At 48.0% G+C, this 20,533-nt stretch overlaps 1 protein-coding gene across 2 annotated transcripts in view; it reads left to right on the top strand.

Annotated features, from left to right (window-relative positions):
• The window catches only part of Kif26b (kinesin family member 26B), a 483,473-nt gene that overhangs the window by 446,385 nt on the left and 16,555 nt on the right, over positions 1–20,533 (top strand). For both annotated transcript variants that reach the window (XM_040278703.2, XM_078022950.1), the window contains 2 exons: positions 6,227–6,389; positions 7,366–10,771. In XM_040278703.2, coding sequence (XP_040134637.2) covers positions 6,227–6,389; positions 7,366–10,771 — 3,569 coding nt within the window. The remainder of the gene's footprint in view (positions 1–6,226; positions 6,390–7,365; positions 10,772–20,533) is intronic.

The following is a 20,533-nucleotide window of genomic DNA, read 5'->3' as shown; positions in this document are numbered from 1 at the left end:
GGAGGGATCTTCCTGTTCTCATTTCCCTACAATGATGAGTTTTGGCATTGGGTCTGACATGGCCCACAAGTAGTAGCAGTGGCACTGGGCTCCAGGGTACAGGTTCTCAGAACAGCTATAGAGCCATGGTTCTGGGCTCAGGGTCTCACAAACCTACAGGGACACCTGAGATTTGGGTCCTAGGTTCACTTTTCAAGACACTTTGGGAAGCAGATTGCCTGCACGGCTGATTCTGAAGCACACCACAGCAACTTGGATCAAGGGAACTGGGTTTTACTTGTGATTCTGATCTTGGAGTCAGGGTCCAACACTGGCCTACCTTCAGGGAAGATGGGGTACTCTGGGGGTTTAGACACTAGGAAACAAGGCTTAGTTATGATTTGGGAACCAGAGCCAATAGGGACATTAGACTCTGATCCCAGGAGATAAGGTCCCCAGTAAGATAACATGGACCCTTGGAATTGTGGGACATGGCAGATTTCCAGTGACAGCAAAGATCCAGAAATAATAAAGCGTAGCTGTGGCTTGGACCCTGGGGTACAAGGATTAATGTAGTGAAGACTACTCCCCGGCAAGGCTCCACAGCTCAGACTTCAGGTTCTCGTCCAGTTCCAGGGAAGCAGAATGCTACAGCTATTTGGCCTGGATACAGCTCTCTGTCCTGGAGGACAGATCGCACAGCTCACCCAATACTCTATTTCAAGGGGGAGTGGGATCCCATGCCTGCTACTTGGCTCAGCCACTGCACTGGTTCCTTGGGAATAGAGTGCCATGCCATTTCAGCTCAGGCTTCAGGCAGAGCATTACTTCCCTGGGAGGTCAAAGCAGGGATTCCCTGAGGGGCAGGGCACTGCTTCACCTTTGGTTCTGGGGGCCATGAGTGCTGTGGGTAGTCAGTGTATCATTTCCCTGGAAGGCAGGGCTCCAAGTCAGCTCAGATCCTGAGCAGCAGGGCACAACTGTGACTAGGCAGCATGGTAGAGTGGATCCATGCTGTTGGTCCCCCAAGATAGACTGAAGCAGCAGTCGGGCTCCAAGATGGCAGGTTATCAGGTGGGGGGTGGTAGATGAGCAGTCTCAGGGGATAGAGAAGTGCAGTGGGTACTCGCCCCCAGACCAGGACAATGTTCTCATTCCACAGTGGTGCAGTCCATTAGCTGCACTGGTTACGGAGGATGGGGTGCAGTGTTGGCTTCTTTATCTGGGGAGAATGCAGCTGTGTGGACTCCAGGCAGCTCCCTGAGCAAGGCTTAGTGCCTGTGAGCACTGGATTCCCCAGTGGCAGGCACTTAGTTGGTCATGGTGGTAATGTGGACACTTCCTCTTGCCTACTTTTTCCCTACAAGGAGAAGTCCTTCCTGATTCCTGATTGATCCTGACTGAGGGGGGGTGGTGCCAGAGGTGAGGTATTTTCTTCCTCTAAGAGGCCATCCTGGTTTTCTGCACTCTACAGGGTTTCTGCTACTCATTTGATATATTCCAGCATTCTTCCGTTATTTTCATCAAAATGTATTTCTTCGTTTGTGGGTTTGGCTGTCCTTTGGGTGGGTGGGGGCACAAGCAGAAGGAGCTTCTAGTCAGTCATCTTGCTGATGCCATTTAACTTTAGCTTTTATCAGAGGATATTGTGATGAGATTTCACACATCCATTTCTCTCACTGTACTCCTTAGTACAGTACAGGCTCTCTTACCTGAGTTGGTGCTTAACAAATGATTCTAGAATGAGGAGTTGCATACAGTAATGAGCTAATTAATTGAGTGAACATGAGCGCCCTGACATCCCCTTTGGAAGGACAGACTGCTTCTGCAGGCAGTAGTAAGTGATTTGAGCCACCATCAATGACTGTGGCCTGGTGCTCCAGTGATTTCAAAAGCCAAGCATTGGTTTCTCTTTGCCTGTTTCTGTGGAATTGGCTTTTGCTCTTGCTCCATGAAACATCTGAACTAAAAGAGGGACAGCACAACTATTGAATACATTATTGAGTACTAAAGAAAGTAAGACACACCTTCATTCTCTGGATGATTCTGTATCTGCAACCACATCACAGTTGCCATTACTCTAGAGCAGAGGTCAGCAAACTTTTTCTATAAAGGACCAGATAGTAAAGATCTTTTACTTTGTGGGCTCCGTTACAACCAATTTACCCTTGTAATACCAAAGCAGCCTCGGACAATATGTAAACAAACAGGTGCATTGTGTTCCAATAAAACTTAATTTATAAAAATAAGCAGTGGGTCAGTTTGGCTCCTATGGCCCTAGTTTGTTGGCCCCTGTTGTAGAGTGCTACATGATCTCTCATGTTCTTTTAAAATTATTATTAATTAAAAGGTGCTCATTTTGTGAAGATATGTCAGAGGAAGGGAACATGCCTAGCAAGTGTGAGACTCTGGGGTTTGATCCCCAGCACACAAAAATAAAATAAAACAAAATATGTTCATTATCCTGTTCTTTTTCATTGCTTTTATGGTAGCCAATGAAAGGGTTGACTTATTTTGAATAGCAAGATTTTAAAAAATTACTTTTAAAGGCACATGCGGTCAGGTTGGGCAGGAGGAGCTAAAGTGTATATCCATTAAACATGACTACTTAACAGAATGCCATGTCCTTCCCCAGACCCCAATCAGTTCAGCTTCATAACCAGTCCCTTCTCGCTCATGTCCTCCACAGCGATGGCCCCTCTCATATGACCCCAAGACTCTGCCTCCCTGTAGCCAGCATGACACTGGGGCAAGACTAGCCACAGCTCTCCCCCTCTCTTCTATCATTTCAGCCTTGATACAAAGCTGTGAACTGAGTTCATGCTGACCATACAAACTCTCTGGAACCTCTTTAGTTCCCTCTCCAAAATACTGAGTTTGGCTTACGGCTGGCAGCCTTTGGTACCCTGCCCCTTCCTTCACCTGCCCTTCTCACTCACTTGCTAATCTTCGTTTCAAGTTAAAGGGTTATCATGAGGTTGAAAAAGCCAAGGTTATCTCTCCACCATATTTTACTCCCCTAAGGACATGTCTTTGAGTCTAGATTGGTCCATGCAAAAAAGTCTGGCTGGCAGTTTTACTGGCTTTCTTTCAACAAGGAGAGTGAAAATGCTGGTTGCCAAGCAACACATATGCCATGACTTCTTCCGACAACGTGAGGTTCAAAAAAATAGCAAGAAACATTTGTCTATATCATCATATCATGAGCGGGGATCCTGTGGGACAGGCAGGGCCAGCAGGTTGATACAACAACATAATATCTTTTCATTCCAACTTTGGTGTCTTTCCCTGGAGACTCACCTGGAGAGACAGAGGAGCAGGCCTTCAGTTCTGTGCAACTGATGGACAGACATATCATGAAGAACGCCATAGTATAGTCAGTCACCACCATTTGTAGATTCCATAGTTGCAAACTTTCTACTTGATAAAATTTCTTTCTAATTTTTTTAGTTAGCTTTTTTACTGCTGTGACTAAAAGGGCCAACCAGAACAATTGTAGAGGAAAGATTTATTTGAGGGCTCACAGTTTCAGAGGTCTCAGTCCATAGAAGCCCAGCACCATTTCTCGGAGCTCCAGGTGAGGCTGACCATCATGGCAGAAAAGTGTGGCAGAGGAAAGCAGCTCACATGATGATCAGAAAGCAGAGAGAGGGGGTCTCCACTTGCCAGATACAAATATATACCCCAAAGCCATAGTCCCAATTCCTGCCTCCTCCAGCCACACCCTACCACTTCAGTTACCACTCAGTTAATCCCTATCAGGGGATTAATTCACTTATTTGGTTAAGATCCTTATAACCCAACCATTTCTCCTCTGAACCTTCTTACATTGTCTCACACGTGAGCTTTTGGGGGACACCTGATCTCCAAACCATAACAGTAATCCCTGAACGATACTCAATGCACTTCAGAATCATTTCAGGACTTACAGAGTGGTGGAAACTTTGAGTCTCCAACCCATATGTTCCCCATTGAAATGGCACAAGGTGCTACTCTGCCTTCTTGTGTCTGCTCTTCTATTTATAAACAAGTGTGCTTTCAAGTTGATGTACTGCTATGTGGTTTTTGTTTTGTTTTGCATTTTTGTGTTTTTGTTGGTGATTTCACTGTTTTAAATGATCCCGTGCTTGGTGCTAACATGTTGTCTAATGTAACAAAGGGCACGAAGGCTGTGATGTGCCTTGTGGAGAAAACACACATGTTAAATAAGCTTCACTCAGGCCCGAGTTACAGTGCTGTCGACTTCAAGTTCAATATTAATGAATCAATACAACAGTACATTCAGAAAAAGGAAGAGGAAATTCCCTGATCTATATGTAAGGGCACTCCAGAAAGTACTAAGCTAATATCTGTGGTACATAATGAAGCTATAGAAATGATTTTAAAAAGTAACTGAATTTGTAGATTCATGAGATGATGAACAGTTAAGGGAAAAAAATCTGTATTCCAGAGTATTGTTGTGAGGCCAAAAGCCAAAGAAATTTATGGTCATATTGCTCTGGTTCAGGAAATGATTGAACCCTTCTTGGTTAGTGTTTATTATAAAGCAATACTGCATATGTTTTAGTACTTATAAGGAATAGGTATTAAATAAGTTATCTTTCAACAGAAATACAAATAAAATAAGGTTGTGTAATGACCAGTTGATGAAACTGTTGTGACGGGATCCTCACCAGAGGCTCACTAAACCATGCATTTCCCTCAAAAGTCATGGACAATTATTCACTAATTCAGCATTCACAGGTATTTTATAGAACCTATATGATCACAACTATCCCAAATGGAACCCATCTTCTGCCTCCCATATTGAAGACAAGGCCCAGGTGCACTGTCTTTGCCATGATAAGACTCAACCGCCCCACTGAATGGCTATGTCCACGACACGTCCTTCCTGGACGTGAAGGGATTTAAATGTATGCAGCTGGTCCCTGGTGCCCCCTCCCCACACACACACACCTCCCTTATTGCTCCTTTCACCACTTCTGTCACTGGTCATTTTGCAAAAGGGAAGCCCTGGTATATTTATAAACTGTCCTGGTACTGAGCCGTTGTGAGCTCAGCATCCCTGAACAGACACCTTAATTGGTCTCAGATGGGAAGCAAAAACTATCACACCACAGTCTCTCCTCCCTGAAGCTGGATTCAGGTCACGTGTGAAATGGCCCCTTGTCTGTTGACAGTGGCCTGCATCTCCCACAGTCTGCTGAACTGGGCAGTCTCTCCCCAGGGGGCTCAGACGTGCAGATGAACTCCTCTCATCTGGAATTACAAACACATCGCAGAGATATGAACATAGGGCCTGGGAAACACAGAGGCGGCCTCAGCCTTCAGGGGAGGGGATGCTCCAGAGATGAAATGACACTTGGCAAATGTTGCTGATGAAGTAAGCAGAGGCTTTTAAAAGCAAGACAGAAAAAAATGGTAGAACAAGTATAGGAATGGAAAAAAATTTTTTTGAGACATTCCTTTAGCACAATTCTTAAAGTGTCCAGAAACACAATCGGTAAACCCGTGGGCCTCATTATCATCACTCTGGACACTCTGGCCCCACACAGCAACTGAAAAGTTCCCAGAGGAGGCCTTTCTAGAAAGTTCTTTCAATTGCTGAGCAAGTGAGTATTTGGGCTTGTGTCTGTTTCTCCACTTATCAGGAATACAAATACTTTTTTCCTTCCGTGCTACTAGATGCAAATATGAGAATTAAGAGACAGTGAGGATAAAGTGGTTCCAACTCCTTGTAAGACATTTTGCATGCATTATAAACACATAGATCTTCAATACAAGTTCTCAGCAGGGAACTGCTTTTTGTTACAGGGATTGCCTGTGTGCACAAACTTGCAGAGAAAGGCAGTGTATGCAGATAGCACGCTGAGTCACTGGTCACAAAGTCATTTTCTCCTGATCCCTTCTTCCCATTTCTATTCCCAGGCCTCATTATGTGCAATGTCATATGCACACAGACACACAGGAACATCCCATCACAGCCAGGACAGAAGTGCCCAGGGAGGTGTTTGCATGAATTTCATCTTTGGAGTAAGAAGCACTTGCTCAGCTGCCAACCACAAATAGCCCCATGCTCCCATGCTGGGAAATGATGCTAATTGGTGTGCCATTAAAAAAAAAAAAAAAAAGGAAGAAAAAAATACCAACCACAACAAAATAACCATATACAGACCTAAAGTCCTACCCTGACAGTCCATGTGAAGCATGGCCCACTAATGCAGCCGTAATTCACTTTGTTTGGCAGAGAGAGCAAGCTCACCATGCTGCTTCGGGAGTCTCTGGGGAACATGAACTGTCGCACCACCATGATCGCTCACATCTCTGCCGCAGCTGGGAACTATGCAGAAACCCTGTCTACCATCCAGATCGCTTCAAGGGTCTTGAGGATGAAGAAGAAAAAGACGAAGGTAAGCAGTTCACAGTGGGTGCAGTGGGTAATGGAGCTTTGGAGCCTTGCCCCAGAACTGAGTCAGAGAGAGCCAAATCAATATTGCTGATCCCCAAACACAGGGATGCATGTGAAAGCATCACTGTTGTGGTCTCCACCTCAGAGCAGGGGAAACCTTCCCATTGACAGGAGAGAGGCAGGTCTTCTGCTGGCCCTGGACATCCAGCCTGACCCCTGACAGGTAGTGCTTGGCATGCTTTAGATAGATTTTAAGATGAAAAATGTTGGAGAGATGGAAATCATTCAGTTTTTCTCTTGCCCGACTGGTTTCTATGTAGATGAAGACTCTGTCCTTCAATGAGTCAACTCTCTAAAGAGGGTTATTAACTTCTTGTTCATGTGACCCTATGGCCCACCCGTATGTTCAGGAGTGATTTCCTGGCTGCTGGAATTGTCGTGTTAATTCAATGTTTTCTGGCTTGATACCGAGTCTGCTAGATGCCACTGGGCTCCTTTCCTCTGGCAGCTTGGCAAGAATGCCTGAGAGGACCATGGTGATTGTGGCCACTCAGATCCGGGGTGGGGCCAGCGATTAACATGTGGGAGGGCTTTTCTTTCCTTCTCCTTTATGTATTTTTTAATGGGGGGATGGAGTATAAAACAGGGTTTCACAACCAAGGTTCTGTTGGTTGTATTCAGGAATAGCCCTTAAGAGGTAGGAAGGGGACTGGATCTCCTCTCCTGAGCAGCCTCTGATTCCTCAGTGTGCCATATAGGGATTATCTTAAGCACATACAGCCAAGATGTGGGACACTGGGCACTCTGGCCTGGCCCACTGGAGTCATGGTTCCGCTCTTCAATGCAGGAGGTCAACCAGGGGGACCTTCAGTAGCTCCTGTTGAGTCAGTGGCTTATACCATCTACCACATAATTGTCAGGCTCCCTGGGAGGGCTGTCTCAGAGGCGCCACATGTTAACTGTTCTCTCATTCATAGTACACGTCGAGCTCCTCTGGTGGAGAAAGCTCCTGTGAGGAAGGCAGAATGCGCAGGCCCACCCAGCTGAGACCCTTCCATACCAGAGCCACGGTGGACCCCGACTTCCCCATTGCGCACCTGTCCAGTGATCCTGACTACTCCTCCAGCAGCGAGCAGTCTTGTGACACTGTCATCTACATCGGGCCTAATGGCACAGCCCTCTCCGACAAGGAGCTCACCGACAATGAGGGCCCCCCAGACTTTGTTCCCATTGTGCCTGCCCTGCAGAAGACCAGAGGTGACAGCCGGCCCACAGAGGCAGGAGAGGCTGCAGCTAGCAAATCAGAAAGGGACTGCTTGAAGTGTAACACATTTGCTGAGCTGCAAGAGAGACTAGACTGCATTGATGGCAGCGAGGAGCCCAGTAAGTTTCCTTTCGAAGAGCTGCCTGTACAGTTTGGGGCAGAGCAGGCGAGCAAATGCCCCTCATTAAGCCAAGTGGCTGGGGCAAACTCACTTTCTGAGTCGGATAAGGAAGACAACGGGTCAGATGGCCCTCTGACTGATCGGGAAGGCACAGACAACCTGGCCTGTAAGATGCAAAGGAATCACTCCCCTGTGCCTGCCACAGCACGCAGCAGCAGCCCCACCCCAGCCTCACCCCGAAGCATCCCAGGCAGCAGCAGCCAGATGGTGCAGAGCCCCAGCCTCCAGAGCAGCCGGGAGAGCCTGAACTCCTGTGGCTTCATGGAGGGCAAGCCCAGGCCCATGGGCTCCCCCCGGCTGGGCATTGCCAGCCTGTCCAAGACCTCTGAGTACAAACCCCCTAGCTCTCCTTCCCAGAGATGCAAAGTCTATACCCAGAAAGGGGTCCTGCCAACCTCTGCCCCACTGCCACCCCTGAGCAAGGATTCTGGCATGGTCTCTAGCGAGTCCTTGCTGCAGCCTGAGGTACGTACCCCTCCAGTTGGAATGAGCCCCCAGGTTTTGAAGAAATCTATGTCTGCTGGAAGTGAGGGGTTCCCAGAAACCCCTGTTGAGGATGAGCATCAGGCAGCATCTCCCCCAGACTCCAAGAAGGAGATCCTGAGCACCACAATGGTGACCGTGCAGCAGCCATTGGAGCTGAACGGGGAGGACGAGCTGGTGTTCACGCTGGTGGAGGAGCTGACCATCAGTGGGGTCCTGGACAGTGGCCGCCCCACCAGCATCATCAGCTTCAATAGTGACTGCTCTGTGCAGGCCTTAGCCTCAGGCTCCCGGCCTGTCAGCATCATCAGCAGCATCAGCGAGGACCTGGAGGGCTACTCCAGCATGGCTCCCGTCTCTGAGGTGAGCATCACACAGTTCTTGCCCCTTCCGAAGCTGAGCCTGGATGGGAAGGCCCGGGAAACAGGCAGCAGGCGTTCCTCCATCAGCTCCTGGCTAAGCGAGATGAGCACCGGCAGTGATGGCGAGCAATCATGTCACAGTTTCATAGCCCAGACATGTTTTGGGCATGGGGAGGCCATGGCAGAACCTCCAGCCTCGGAGTTTGTTAACAGCATCCAGAACACTGCTGTGGTGTGCAGAGAGAAGCCCAAGGCAGGCCCTGACAACCTGCTCATCTTGTCTGAGGTCGGGGAAGACTCTTTCAACAAAGCCACCCCCATCAAAAGCTGCAAAATATCCACACTGGGCAAGGCCATGGTCACCATCTCCAATACAGCCAACCTGAGCAATTGCGAAGGGTACATCCCCATGAAGACCAACATCACAGTTTACCCCTGCATCGCCATGAGCCCTCGGAACGTGCAAGAGCCTGAGGCTTCTACTGCCATCTCCAAAACAGCTGCCAGAGCAGCCCCGTCCCAGGAGAGTAAAGAAACCAGTGCAAAGAAAGAGATGAAATTTGAGGACCCCTGGCTGAAACGAGAAGAGGAAGTGAAAAAAGAGAATGCTTTTCCCAGTGAAGAAGGGATTAGATATGAGACTGCCACAGGCCCCACTAAGCCTGAGACCAGGCCAGAGCAAGAACAGGATAGGAAGCCCAGCCCGGGCGACAGGCTCAGCAGCAGCAGTGGAGAGGTATCTGCCTCCCCAGTGACTGACAACTTCAAGAGGGTTGTGGATGGCTGTGAGATGGCTCTGCCTGGTTTGGTGGCCCAGAGCCCAATGCATTCCAGCAAAAGCCTGAAATCCAGCAGCCTTCCTAGAGCATTTCAGAAAGCCAGCAGACACGAGGAGCTGGACAGCCTCTTCTACCACTGCAGTGCCGACACCAATGGTCTGGGGACAGCATCAGGCACCCAGGCCTCTAAGGCAACCCTGGAGCGCAAGGTGGCTTCACCCAAGCATTGTGTTCTTGCCCGGCCTAAAGGGACTCCCCCTCTGCCTCCTGTCCGCAAGTCCAGCTTGGACCAGAAGAACCGGGCCAGCCCCCAGCACAGTGCCAGCAGCAGCAGCACCAGCAGCCCCTTGAACCAGCCAGCCACCTTCTTGGCCAGCTTCCCTGATGAGCCCAGCAGCAAGATGAAGGACGCCAGTAGCAGCAGCAAGCTCTTCAGCGCCAAGCTGGAGCAGCTGGCCAGCAGGACCAACTCTCTTGGCAGAACAACAGTCAGCCACTACGAATGCTTGTCGCTGGAGAGGGCCGAGAGCCTGTCTTCCATGAGCTCGCGACTGCACGCTGGCAAAGACAGCACCATGCCCCGTGCTGGCAGGAGCCTGGGCCGCAGCAGTGCAGGGGCCTCACCACCCAGCTGCAGCGCCACCCAGTCAGCAGGGGCGTCGCCCAAGGCCAGCCAGTCCAAGATTTCAGCTGTGAGCAAGCTCCTCCTGGCCAGCCCCAAAACCCGCAGCCTGTCCACCCCCACCACCAAAACCCTCAGCTTCTCCACCAAGTCGCTGCCTCAGTCAGTGGGCCAGAGCTCCAATGTGCCCCCCAGCGGGAAGCACATGTCCTGGTCCACCCAGTCTCTCAGCAGGAACCGAAGCTCTGGATTGGCTTCCAAACTGCCGCTGAGAGCAGTCAATGGGCGCATCTCCGAGCTGCTGCAGGGGAATGGAGGCGCTCGGGGTTTGCAGATCCGGGCTGGACCCGATGCGGAGGAGCGCAGTGGGGCCCCCGTGGAGGACAAGCCTGCAGCAGCGCACCTGCTGCCCTCGCCCTACAGCAAGATCACCCCACCGCGGAAGCCACACCGGTGCAGCAGCGGGCACGGCAGCGACAACAGCAGCGTGCTGAGCGGGGAGCTCCCGCCGGCCATGGGGAAGACTGCCCTCTTCTACCATAGTGGTGGCAGCAGCGGCTACGAGAGCATGATGAGGGACAGCGAGGCCACCGGCAGCGCGTCCTCGGCCCAGGACTCCATGAGCGAGAACAGCAGCTCTGTGGGCGGCAGGTGCCGGAGCCTGAAAACCCCAAAGAAACGGTCCAATTCAGGTAGGCGCTTGGGGACAGGGTCCCAGGGAGGTAAAGGGCAGGTGTGTGTGGGGTCCACTGCTCCCCTGTCCTCTGATGAGGGAACCTCCAGGTCCTGGGGATTGAGGTCTCATCTCTCCTTTCTGATATCCTGTCACTTGTAGGTCTTGGCTAGGGATAGAACCGCAGAAGGCTTCATTGTAAAAACTTGTTGTTATGTGCATCATTAGACCTTGAGGACACCACGGGCCCTCACTCTCAGCAGGGGGAAAGGCCAAGGTGCTGGATGCCCAGGAGCATCCATGAATCACTGGCTCTTCCTCCATAGCATCTCCTTACCTGGTCCCTGAGCCGTGGCTTTATTTGCTCAAGCACTGTACTACTTTTTAGAGGTCTCTGAGGGATCAGATCAGGTTCCCTGACCTCAGGACTACAGAAACCTGTATGTGGGACTGATAGTCTCCAAGACCTTGGCAGCCTCTCTCAGGGATGGAGCATACTTTGATTCATTGAAGGTGCAGTAGGAGAAGCCTTCCTCCACTCCCACCCCAAAGACAGTCATAGACAGTCATGTATGGACTCCAGCCGAAGGGGTTGCACTTCTGTTCACACACACAGTGCCACACCGTATTGACCCACTCATGCACTACCACCACTGTGGTGGGAGGGAGTCTTTGCCATCTCCAGGTATCTGTTGTCAAAAGGCAATACTCCAGAACTCAGGAAAACCACTGACATGTTTGTCAGAGTTTAGTGTGACATGTAACAGTTAGTTCTGGTGGGTAAGGAGAAGAGAACTGGAGTACTCACAGGGTAGGTGAGGTGAAAGACGGGAAGGAGAGAAGGAAGCAGGGAGACAGAAGCAAAAGTTACCAGGAATAACGAGATACTTGAGAATTTTGCCTGGAATCATTTTTATTCTTCAATGACTTCTAAAGAAATCGTCCTCATTCATTCTTTAGCCTCAGCATTCAAATACAAAAAGAATAATGCCAAGCCCCAAATGCAATGCAATTCTGTGCCTTGGTTGAAGTACAGGTGGCAAGGGGCCTGTCCTGTGCTACCCTTCTGTGGAATTCTAGGCTCTTCAGAAGCCACTGCTTTGCAGAATATGGGTGTCAACAGCCTATTTGGGATTAAAAGATGGGGTGATGTTCAGAAAGGGTTCTTTTTCTACTGTGCCAGCTCCATCTGCAGCACCTGCTCCACAGACTTTTTCTATCAGTCATGACATTGCTTTTCCCTATTCCACCACCAGTGAGTTCCAGCTCTGGAATGTTCCAATCCAGATATAAGGACTCTGATCAGAGCACATCATAACCCTCTGTCTTCCTCAAATCAAAGAAATGGCCTTAAGGAATCATGAATTCATGCAGTTTTACATCCCCAGATGCCCCACTAGCCCACCTCACCCCATCACAACTCACAGAACATGGCTGTGAGGATGTTACATTCTAAGCATGTTTGGAAAACTTCATGGCTGTCAGCACCTTGATGTCTTTATTTCCCAGTGGTGTGTGTTTCAGCATCTGATGCACTTGGTCTGTGCTCTGCTTCACCCACCTCAGTCTCAGCAGCAGACTTTGGAGCAGAACCCCTTATAAGACAAGTTGGAAGTGACAAGCTACTCAGTAAAACAAAACAGCTGCTGTGTCCTATCATCAGGGCCAAGGGCATTACAATGTGTTGGTATTAGTCACTAAACATAACAAAGTTTATCTACGCCACTATCTTTTTTTTAATATTTATTTTTCAATTGTATTTGGATACAATACCTTTATTTTACTTATTTATTTTTATGTGCTGCTGAGATCGAACCCAGGGCCTCGCACGTGCTAGGCGAGCGCTCTACCGCTGAGCCACAACCCCAGCCCTACGCCATTATCTTTGTGGGGAAGAAATATCTGCTGGCCTCCCCAGTACTTGACTAACAAACCCTGTTATTTCAACCTACCCAGTGTTGATCTTCAAATCCAGACGATTGTGTGACATTTGCTATGTGGTCATCTGTGTTTTAGTGTTAGAGAGTGCTTTCATTAGTTCTCTCTAATTAAGTGCCTTGAATTAATTGTTCTTTCACTGCTTTTTATTCTCTTTCAAGACTTTAATTTATTGGTTTGCCTGTTATAGTGGAACAAAGAGGAGGAAAAAGATGTGAAAGAAACAAATGTGTACAATAGTTCCTTGGAGAGTGGCCACAGGTTCTGCACATGACCTTGCTCAGGGCTGAGTCCTTTCACAGGTGCTGTCCTTTGAGGGTCTCTCTTTAGGTAAGGCCTTTGGAGGAAATAATATGAAATTAAAATGTGATGGTAGGTGCTATAGATAGGATTTCATGTGGAGTGCCCAGAGCATCAGACCTTTGTAATCTGCTGCCACAGATCCGGGGCTCCATGATGCATTTGGTGGTGAAGTAGTGCTTATTTCAGGTTAGGTGACCTTGTCTCACTTGTTTATGATTATTATTAAGAGAAATGCTGGCTGTGAGGTGTGATAAGCATCCATCAAAAACCACTTCTTTAGGAGAAAACATAAAACCCCTCAAAGGAAAATCCTAAGTAGATGGCTAATGTTAGAATTCCTAGAGATGAGACAGGCAGTTGTCTTTTATTTGAGATGGCTTTTGAGTTTGGAAAATTGTAATGCTTTGGTTATTCACTTAACAAAAAGGAACTAGAATTTTATCATTGGGTAAATAATGGTGAGCACTCTGATTTCCTTGTGATGCATATAACAATAGAAACCATCAAATATCACCACAGTTCATTATTCCAGCCTCATTCCTAGAGACCCGTGTTATTAGTGAAGAGTGAACATAATCAGGCTTATTCTTGTGGTCTTTGTGTGGAATAGTGCAGTGAGAAGATTAATCCAGAAAGTAGAAGGCATGGGATCTTGAGTTGTGTGATCTCTCAGAAATAATTAGCCACTCTGGGCTTCAGTTTTCTCATGTACAAGTTAAGTAAGGGATTTGGTAGATAATAGCCATGGTCTGCCTGCTGCCCACATCATAAGAGACTATGTCAATTAATACAAAGAATATTGATGGCAATATGACATCCTTTTCATAAGGCAACCCATTGTCAGTGAGTTTTATTTTTGGTTGTTATATCTAATAGTTTCCCATTACTGTAACAAAATACCCAAGGCAATCAACTTAAAGAGAGCAAAGGTATACTTTTTATTGTGGTTTCAGAGATTCTGGTCCCTAATCAAACAGGCCTGTTGCTTTGGGCAACACAGCATAGTGAGGAGTGTGTGGTGAAGCAAAGTCACTTACCTCATGGTGGCCAAGAAGCAAAGAGAGAGAGAGAGAGAGAGAGAGAGAGAGAGAGAGAGAGACTGGATTCTCATTATCCCCTTCAAGGGCATATCTCGGTGACCCAAGACCTCCTACTAGGCCCCTCCTCCTGAAGGTTCCCACCTCCCAGTCATGTCACGGGCTGGGGACCAAGCCCATAACATAGGCTTTGGGGTTATACCCAAAATTACACCACAGCACTTGTTAGGCATTCATCAGGCATGCACTCCTAGAGCTTAGTGATAAAGAAGGTTCCAGTGAGGGAGGAGTGTCAGCAACATAAATTACAAGGTGACTATAACTAGTCTGTAATTTAATTAGAGAGAAAAGAAGAAAAGCATGAAATAGAGAACGGCGGCGGGGCGGGGACTGAGTGCTGCCCTGTGTGATTGGAGAGTACAGACATGAGCGGATCAGATATTTTAGGTAAAGGCAGGACTCTGTGAGTTGGAGCAATGGTAGAAGGCTGCAGGGAAATACCAGGCCAGGGTATCCTTCAATCCTGGTATTGAAAGATCCTGATATTTTCACAGGCAGAAGGGGTGGAAGGCACTGGGGACTGAGGGAGTAATGGGAACCCAAGCTCCGAACTGCAAGACCAGGATCAAGAGGGGCCTATCCTTACTGAGAGTCTACAAAATGCAATCCCAGATTAAGTTACTCATTGACCATCCAGGAACTGAATAAAAGTGCCCACTATCTTATACTCTGTATCAGTCTCTAAAAGTAAAATAAGAATATATATTATTGTAGTTGGCAGTGGGGAGTCATTACAGGTTCTTGACCAAGGAAGCCATGAGAGAAACTTAAGTTATTTAATGGATGGATTTTTCATTCATCCTTCCACAGTTCCTAGCCGGCCCCTCTGTGGTCAGTGACGTGAAATTGTATATAGCCTAGGGCTATGAATTAGAGCTATGTCAGCCAGCCCAAGAGGGGATCCCATGTCTGTCCCAGACAGAAGGCATGTAATTTTCTGAGGGTCTATCAGTCTATCAGTGGGTGGCGTGTGACAGATGCTAAGGTAGCAACCGTCAAGCCCCCTATCCTAACACTACCGCCTCCCTCTGAGTCTCACCTCAGTCATCATGTGAACTCTCCCAGAGCCTCTTTATCTTCTTCCCATGGTCCTTCATTCCACCCTGCCCTCTTGGCTTCTTTCCCTGAACTGGAGAGGGAAGGCCAAGAATTAGAGGAGCATCTTGGCCTGAATGAATCTCATACCTACTGCAGGGAGCCTAGGCCTGCTTCAATCCAGCATCCAGAAAGCTCCAGGGTGAGGGAGGGTCTGCCCACAGAGAAGCAACCCCAGGAAAGCCTGCTCATTCTGAGACACACGGAGGCCTTGACCTGATGGGACATGAGCTTCTACACGTCCAGTTTGCCCCTGCCTCAGCCTGCCTGAAACTCAGCACTGAGCAGGTTCAGGTTACCATTGAATACCACTGACTGATGCATCAGTTGGTTGGTTGGCAGCATAACCCTAAAATTCAGCTCATATTTATTTTCTATGTATTTTTCTTATCTTGTTCTGTTAGTGATAAGTGCTTGAAATGTTGAGTCTAGTCTCCTATTTCCTTTGTCAAAAAAGCACCAATCACGTGTCTTCCCTTCTCTTGGTGTCGGATAAACATTACTGACTGATGGGCCCATCTTGTGGGTTGTGATTTGCCACCTGTAGTGAATTGAGCTCCAGGGATACCAGGTTCAGTTCACAGAGCGCTACACACGTATCTGTGACTAATCGCCTCTTGCCAGCACCTGAGAGCACCGCGGTTTGCTCTGCTTCTCATTTGGTTCTCACGTGCATGTCCTGGTTTTGTTCTAATGGATTCCAGAAACACAGTGGCCGTGGGCTTAATGAAAACTGGAGGAAGGAGAGCCACTTCCTGGCAGATTTAAGATTTCAGAACTGTTTCTAAGAGGCTGAACCTAGAGAGAGAGGAGAGAACCTTTTTAAATATGTTATGGGGTAGGGGGGGATTAATCGACTCCCTAAGGCACCAAGGAAGCTCTTTAAGAATAAGACCCTGGATGGGGGCAGAGGGCATGATGTGGTCCCAGGTACAGGGCTGAGAGTCAAAGAGAGTGTGCAAGGAAACTCAGGTTCTGCTTAGAGGGGACCTGGGAGGCCCTGGGGTACCTGCCTCCTTCTCATCTATCTTTCTCATTTGACTCATCATCTAGTATTCCAGGGAGCTGGCTTCTTGCAAATCAGTAAGAACATATATAGAGTCATGTTCCCTCTTTCCCTTTCTCTCACTCTCTCGCTCTCCTCCATGTCTGTGGTTTCCTTTCTACATAAGTGTTTCATGCTTTCCAATTCACTGCTCTCCTAGTGCCTGCTCCTTGACTCAGAATGCGGTGGGTGATGAAGGGGAAAGCTCATGCTGGAAGATTCCTATCCTAGAGACAGGCGTTTGGAAATAGACAGAAGTACATGCCTGGAGGGTGTTGTGAGGCCTCCGTGCTCCAAATGCCCATGTTTTCTAGGCAGTAACATTTTCAGTTTGATGGGTCATGAATATTGCTGGTGGCCAAACCCAGAAGGGGAGGACCCAGAGGGTTCGGCCTCCATTTAATGGGAATAGTCTGGTTGAAAGTTTTGTGAAAATAACAGCGGTGACTTACTCAGGCCAAACCTGGGACATTTCATGCAGCAAAGTTATGTCGGCAGTTTTCAGCCTGAGTATTTCTTTACATTCTGAATTTCTCAAGTGCTGGGCTGTTAGGGCATAAAGTGGTTGAGAAGAGAGACATCCTGATCCTCTAGCATTAGAAGGAGGCTGATTTCCAGTGTGCCATCACAGACCCAGCAGGCAGTGTGTAGTGGATACTGCAAGACTCCTGTCTGGCTGGGGTGCCCCACTGGCCATGGTTCCTGCCCAGACCCCACCAGCAATCTGGTAAGAATGGACAGTGGTAGACTGTGCCCAGCAAAACTTGGAAACATCTGCTTACAAGGTCGATATAGTAGACCTTGCAGAAAGTCCAAGCACTTTACATGGGGACCAGACCAGACCCTGGGGCCAGTCTTCTCCCCATGATGTCATACCATGCCAATGTCATTGCTCCCTGGGTCCTTTAGAGGAAAGGAAGGACACCATCTCTACCTATGAAACATCCTCCACATCATTAAACTCCATTTCTCTACCCTGACTACATCCCCTCTGCCCCTGTCCTTGATTTTCTCTGTCATCACCAACATCAGGCTCATTGTGGGTGTTTTAGTGGCTTTTTCATCACTATGACCAAAAGACCTCACAAGAACAACATAGAGAGGAAAAGTTTATTTTGACTCATGTTTTCTGAGGTTCAGTCCCTGGTCTGCCAACTCCATACTTCTGGGCCCAAAGTGAGGGCATGGTGGTGGAAAGCAGCTCAGGATATGACGGCCAGGAAGCAGAGAGGGCTCTGCTCACCAGAAACAAAATATAAATCCCACATCCAATCAGCCACATCCAATCTGCCTACAGTTAACCACCCAGTTAATTTATATCACTGGGTTAATGCACTGATTTGGTTAAATCTCTTGTCGCCTAATCATTTCAACTCTGAATGTTCTTGTCTCACATATGGGTTTTTGAAGGACACCTCATATCTAAACCATGATAGTGTACCTTTGAAGGGATCCTCAATTGCAGGTATAATAATTGGATGTCAGTTTATTTATGGAATTGATGGAAGGGCAACCAAATTCAAAACTTCGTGAACAACTAAGTTTCCTGTTCATTAGCATTCAGAAGAAGCTATTCATAGGTCCCAAAGCACAATAAACTCAGTATTAGGTAAACTTCCCAATGGGAAGGAGTGAGCTAGTGATGGAAGTTCCAAAGATTGAACACAAGGAAGGCAATGGGAATTAGTTGGCTTTCAAGATATTTCTGTTAATCGATATCACCCAGTGAAATGCCACTCTCCATTCAGGCTTGTTTACTTTTCTCTCTGTCCATCAGAGTGATCTCCACTCCCATCTCATGTGATGCTCTTGTGTGAGTGTTGGTGGGACACACAGGGTGGTCCTTGTTCAGATAGTTCTCCATCTGACCACATGTCATCAGTGGTAGCCAGACTCCAAGATGGCCCCCACCAGTCCCTTCCTCCTGGTATTCACACCCTTGTGTAGGCCCCTTCCACAACATAACAAGGTTGGTCTCTGTGACTGATAGGATAAGGCAGATTAGGTTACAGAAGACACTGTGGCTTCTGTCTTAGCTGCCCTCACTCACTCTCTTGGATCACTATCTCTAAAAAGCCATTTGCCATGTCATAAATGCCCACACAGCAATGAACTGAAGTTTCTTCCAAAGGTCACATGAGTGAACCTAGAAGTGGGTGTCCCAGCCCCCATCAAGCCTTCAGATGATTTGTAGTCTCATTTGATAGCTTAGAAAACCTAGGCTAGAATCACTCTGCTAAGCTGCTCCTAGACTCCTGATCCAGAGGAGTGTGTGAGCTAAGAGTTTCCGGGACTAGGATTCCCCAATCGTTTGTTAAGCTGCAGTGGATAATTAATACACTGTCCCATCCTATAACTCTCCTTGGTTCTTCATACAAACAGATCCTTAGCAGGGTCATCCTAGAAATGCCTGAGCTACCCAGTGCTGCCCAAACACTGTGACCCCTGCTCCATCTCTCTCTCTCTCTCTCTCTCTCTCTCTCTCTCTCTCACACACACACACACACACACACACACACACACACACACAAACAGCTTCAGTTTTGGAATGGGTATTTCTACATTCTCAGGATAGGTAAGGAGGAAAGCATTACCCTCTCCGTTGATCAGACTTTTTTTTTTTTTTTTTAAAGCATCATCTTGTTCATTCCCATTGTAAAAATCTTGGACACTACAGAGACAGACATTTACTTTGCCCAAGGGGTTGATGTTTCTCATAAATCAGTGCCTGCATTTTGTTGAAAAGTGAATGTGGGAATGGTGTGCAAGTGTGTGGGTGTACACAGAGTAAAGACCCAGGCTTTTAAAAGCTACATCTGATGTGAAATTTAGGGAGCGTAGGGTGCAAAAGATGTTTTGTGGAGAAAATTAACTCTGGACTGGGTATTCCTCATCACCTGACAGACACTTGCTGTCAAGTTGGGCTTTAATGTGTGATCATCCTGCTTCGGTGTCCCACGAAGAGAGGATACAGCCTTTTCTGGTTCGTGTGTGAGGTGTCCCCCACCCAGGCTCCTGTGCTACAGCAGGAATATTCAGAAGTGGAGCAGTGGGACTGGGAGAGCTGTGACCTTATCAGTCCATCCTTCCTTGAGTGGACTGACGACTGACTACTGTAGGCAGGTGGGGCGCGGCTGGAGGAGGTGGGTCACTGGGGTATGACCTAGGAGGGTGCTTCATCCCTGTGACCTTGCCCCACCTTCTTTCTCTGTCTCTGCCTCTGCCTCTTTGCTGCCCTTTGGTGAGCAGCTTTCCTCTGCTGGGCTCCCCCATCATGGGCTGCCTCACCTTGGGCTAGAGCAATTGAGTCAGCCATCTGTGGTCTGAGACCTCTGAACCCCTGAACCCCCAGGTAAACTTTTTCTCCTCTACATTGTTCTTTTCAGGTGTCTTGGCTGTAGTAATGGAAAAGCTCATTAAAACACTGTCATCGGGGCTGGGATGGTGGCTCAGCGGTAGAGCGCTCGCCTAGCATGTGCAAGGCGCTGGGTTCAAACCTCAGCACCACATAAAAATAAGTAAAAATAAAATAAAGGGATTGTGTCTGACTACAACACTGCCGTACACCACTGCACCCAGTTTGACAAACGTACGTGTGTGTGTGTGTGTGTGTGTGTGTGTTTGTGTGTAGGGGAAGTAAACCAGGTCCTTGTGCATGGTGGAGAAACACTCTTAAGGTATATCCTATCCCTAGGGTTGGAGCCTCATGCCCTAATTGCCCCCTGAAGTCCCACCTTTCAGTGCTGTTATGTTGAGGCTGAAGCATCAACAGGGATTTGTGAGAGACACATACATTCCAACCACAGCACCCGATAAACAAGAGCCCAGGGAGTTGGCCCCCACTAGATGTGCCCTGTGGGAGGGGAGTCCCTCAGCTTGACCTGAGAGACACTGGATTAGGAACTCAGATCTCCATGAAGGCAGAAAGGTCTCTGGTAAAGCATATTCGTGACAATTGTAAAAGCTAGTGCCATTTTTGTTTTCTACAAGTTGTAAGAGAACAATGTAGCAGAAAACCCCAACTGTATTCTATGGTATTGAACACACAGTGTGTCTGCATGTAAGATTGTGACATCAGCAGCTGAGGAGGTGGGGATGGAGAGGCACAGCAGCAGCATTCGCTACACTATTGAAGTTCCCCTGCTGCAGATTCGCACTAGGGTGGTATCCCTTTCTCGTGTTAAATGGAACCCCCCAATGGGAACCACAAAGACGTAACTTGAGGACATATCCACACTCAGAGGTACAAGAGTGAAGATGTTTCACCACAAATATCAACTAAACAGGTGAGAAGATAGTCGTA

This window comes from Ictidomys tridecemlineatus, chromosome 10, assembly GCF_052094955.1.
Source record: "Ictidomys tridecemlineatus isolate mIctTri1 chromosome 10, mIctTri1.hap1, whole genome shotgun sequence".
NCBI classification, from domain to species: domain Eukaryota; kingdom Metazoa; phylum Chordata; class Mammalia; order Rodentia; family Sciuridae; genus Ictidomys; species Ictidomys tridecemlineatus.
The sequence above is the reverse complement of the archived record's forward strand: the minus strand, read 5'-3'. Positions and strand labels throughout refer to the sequence as shown.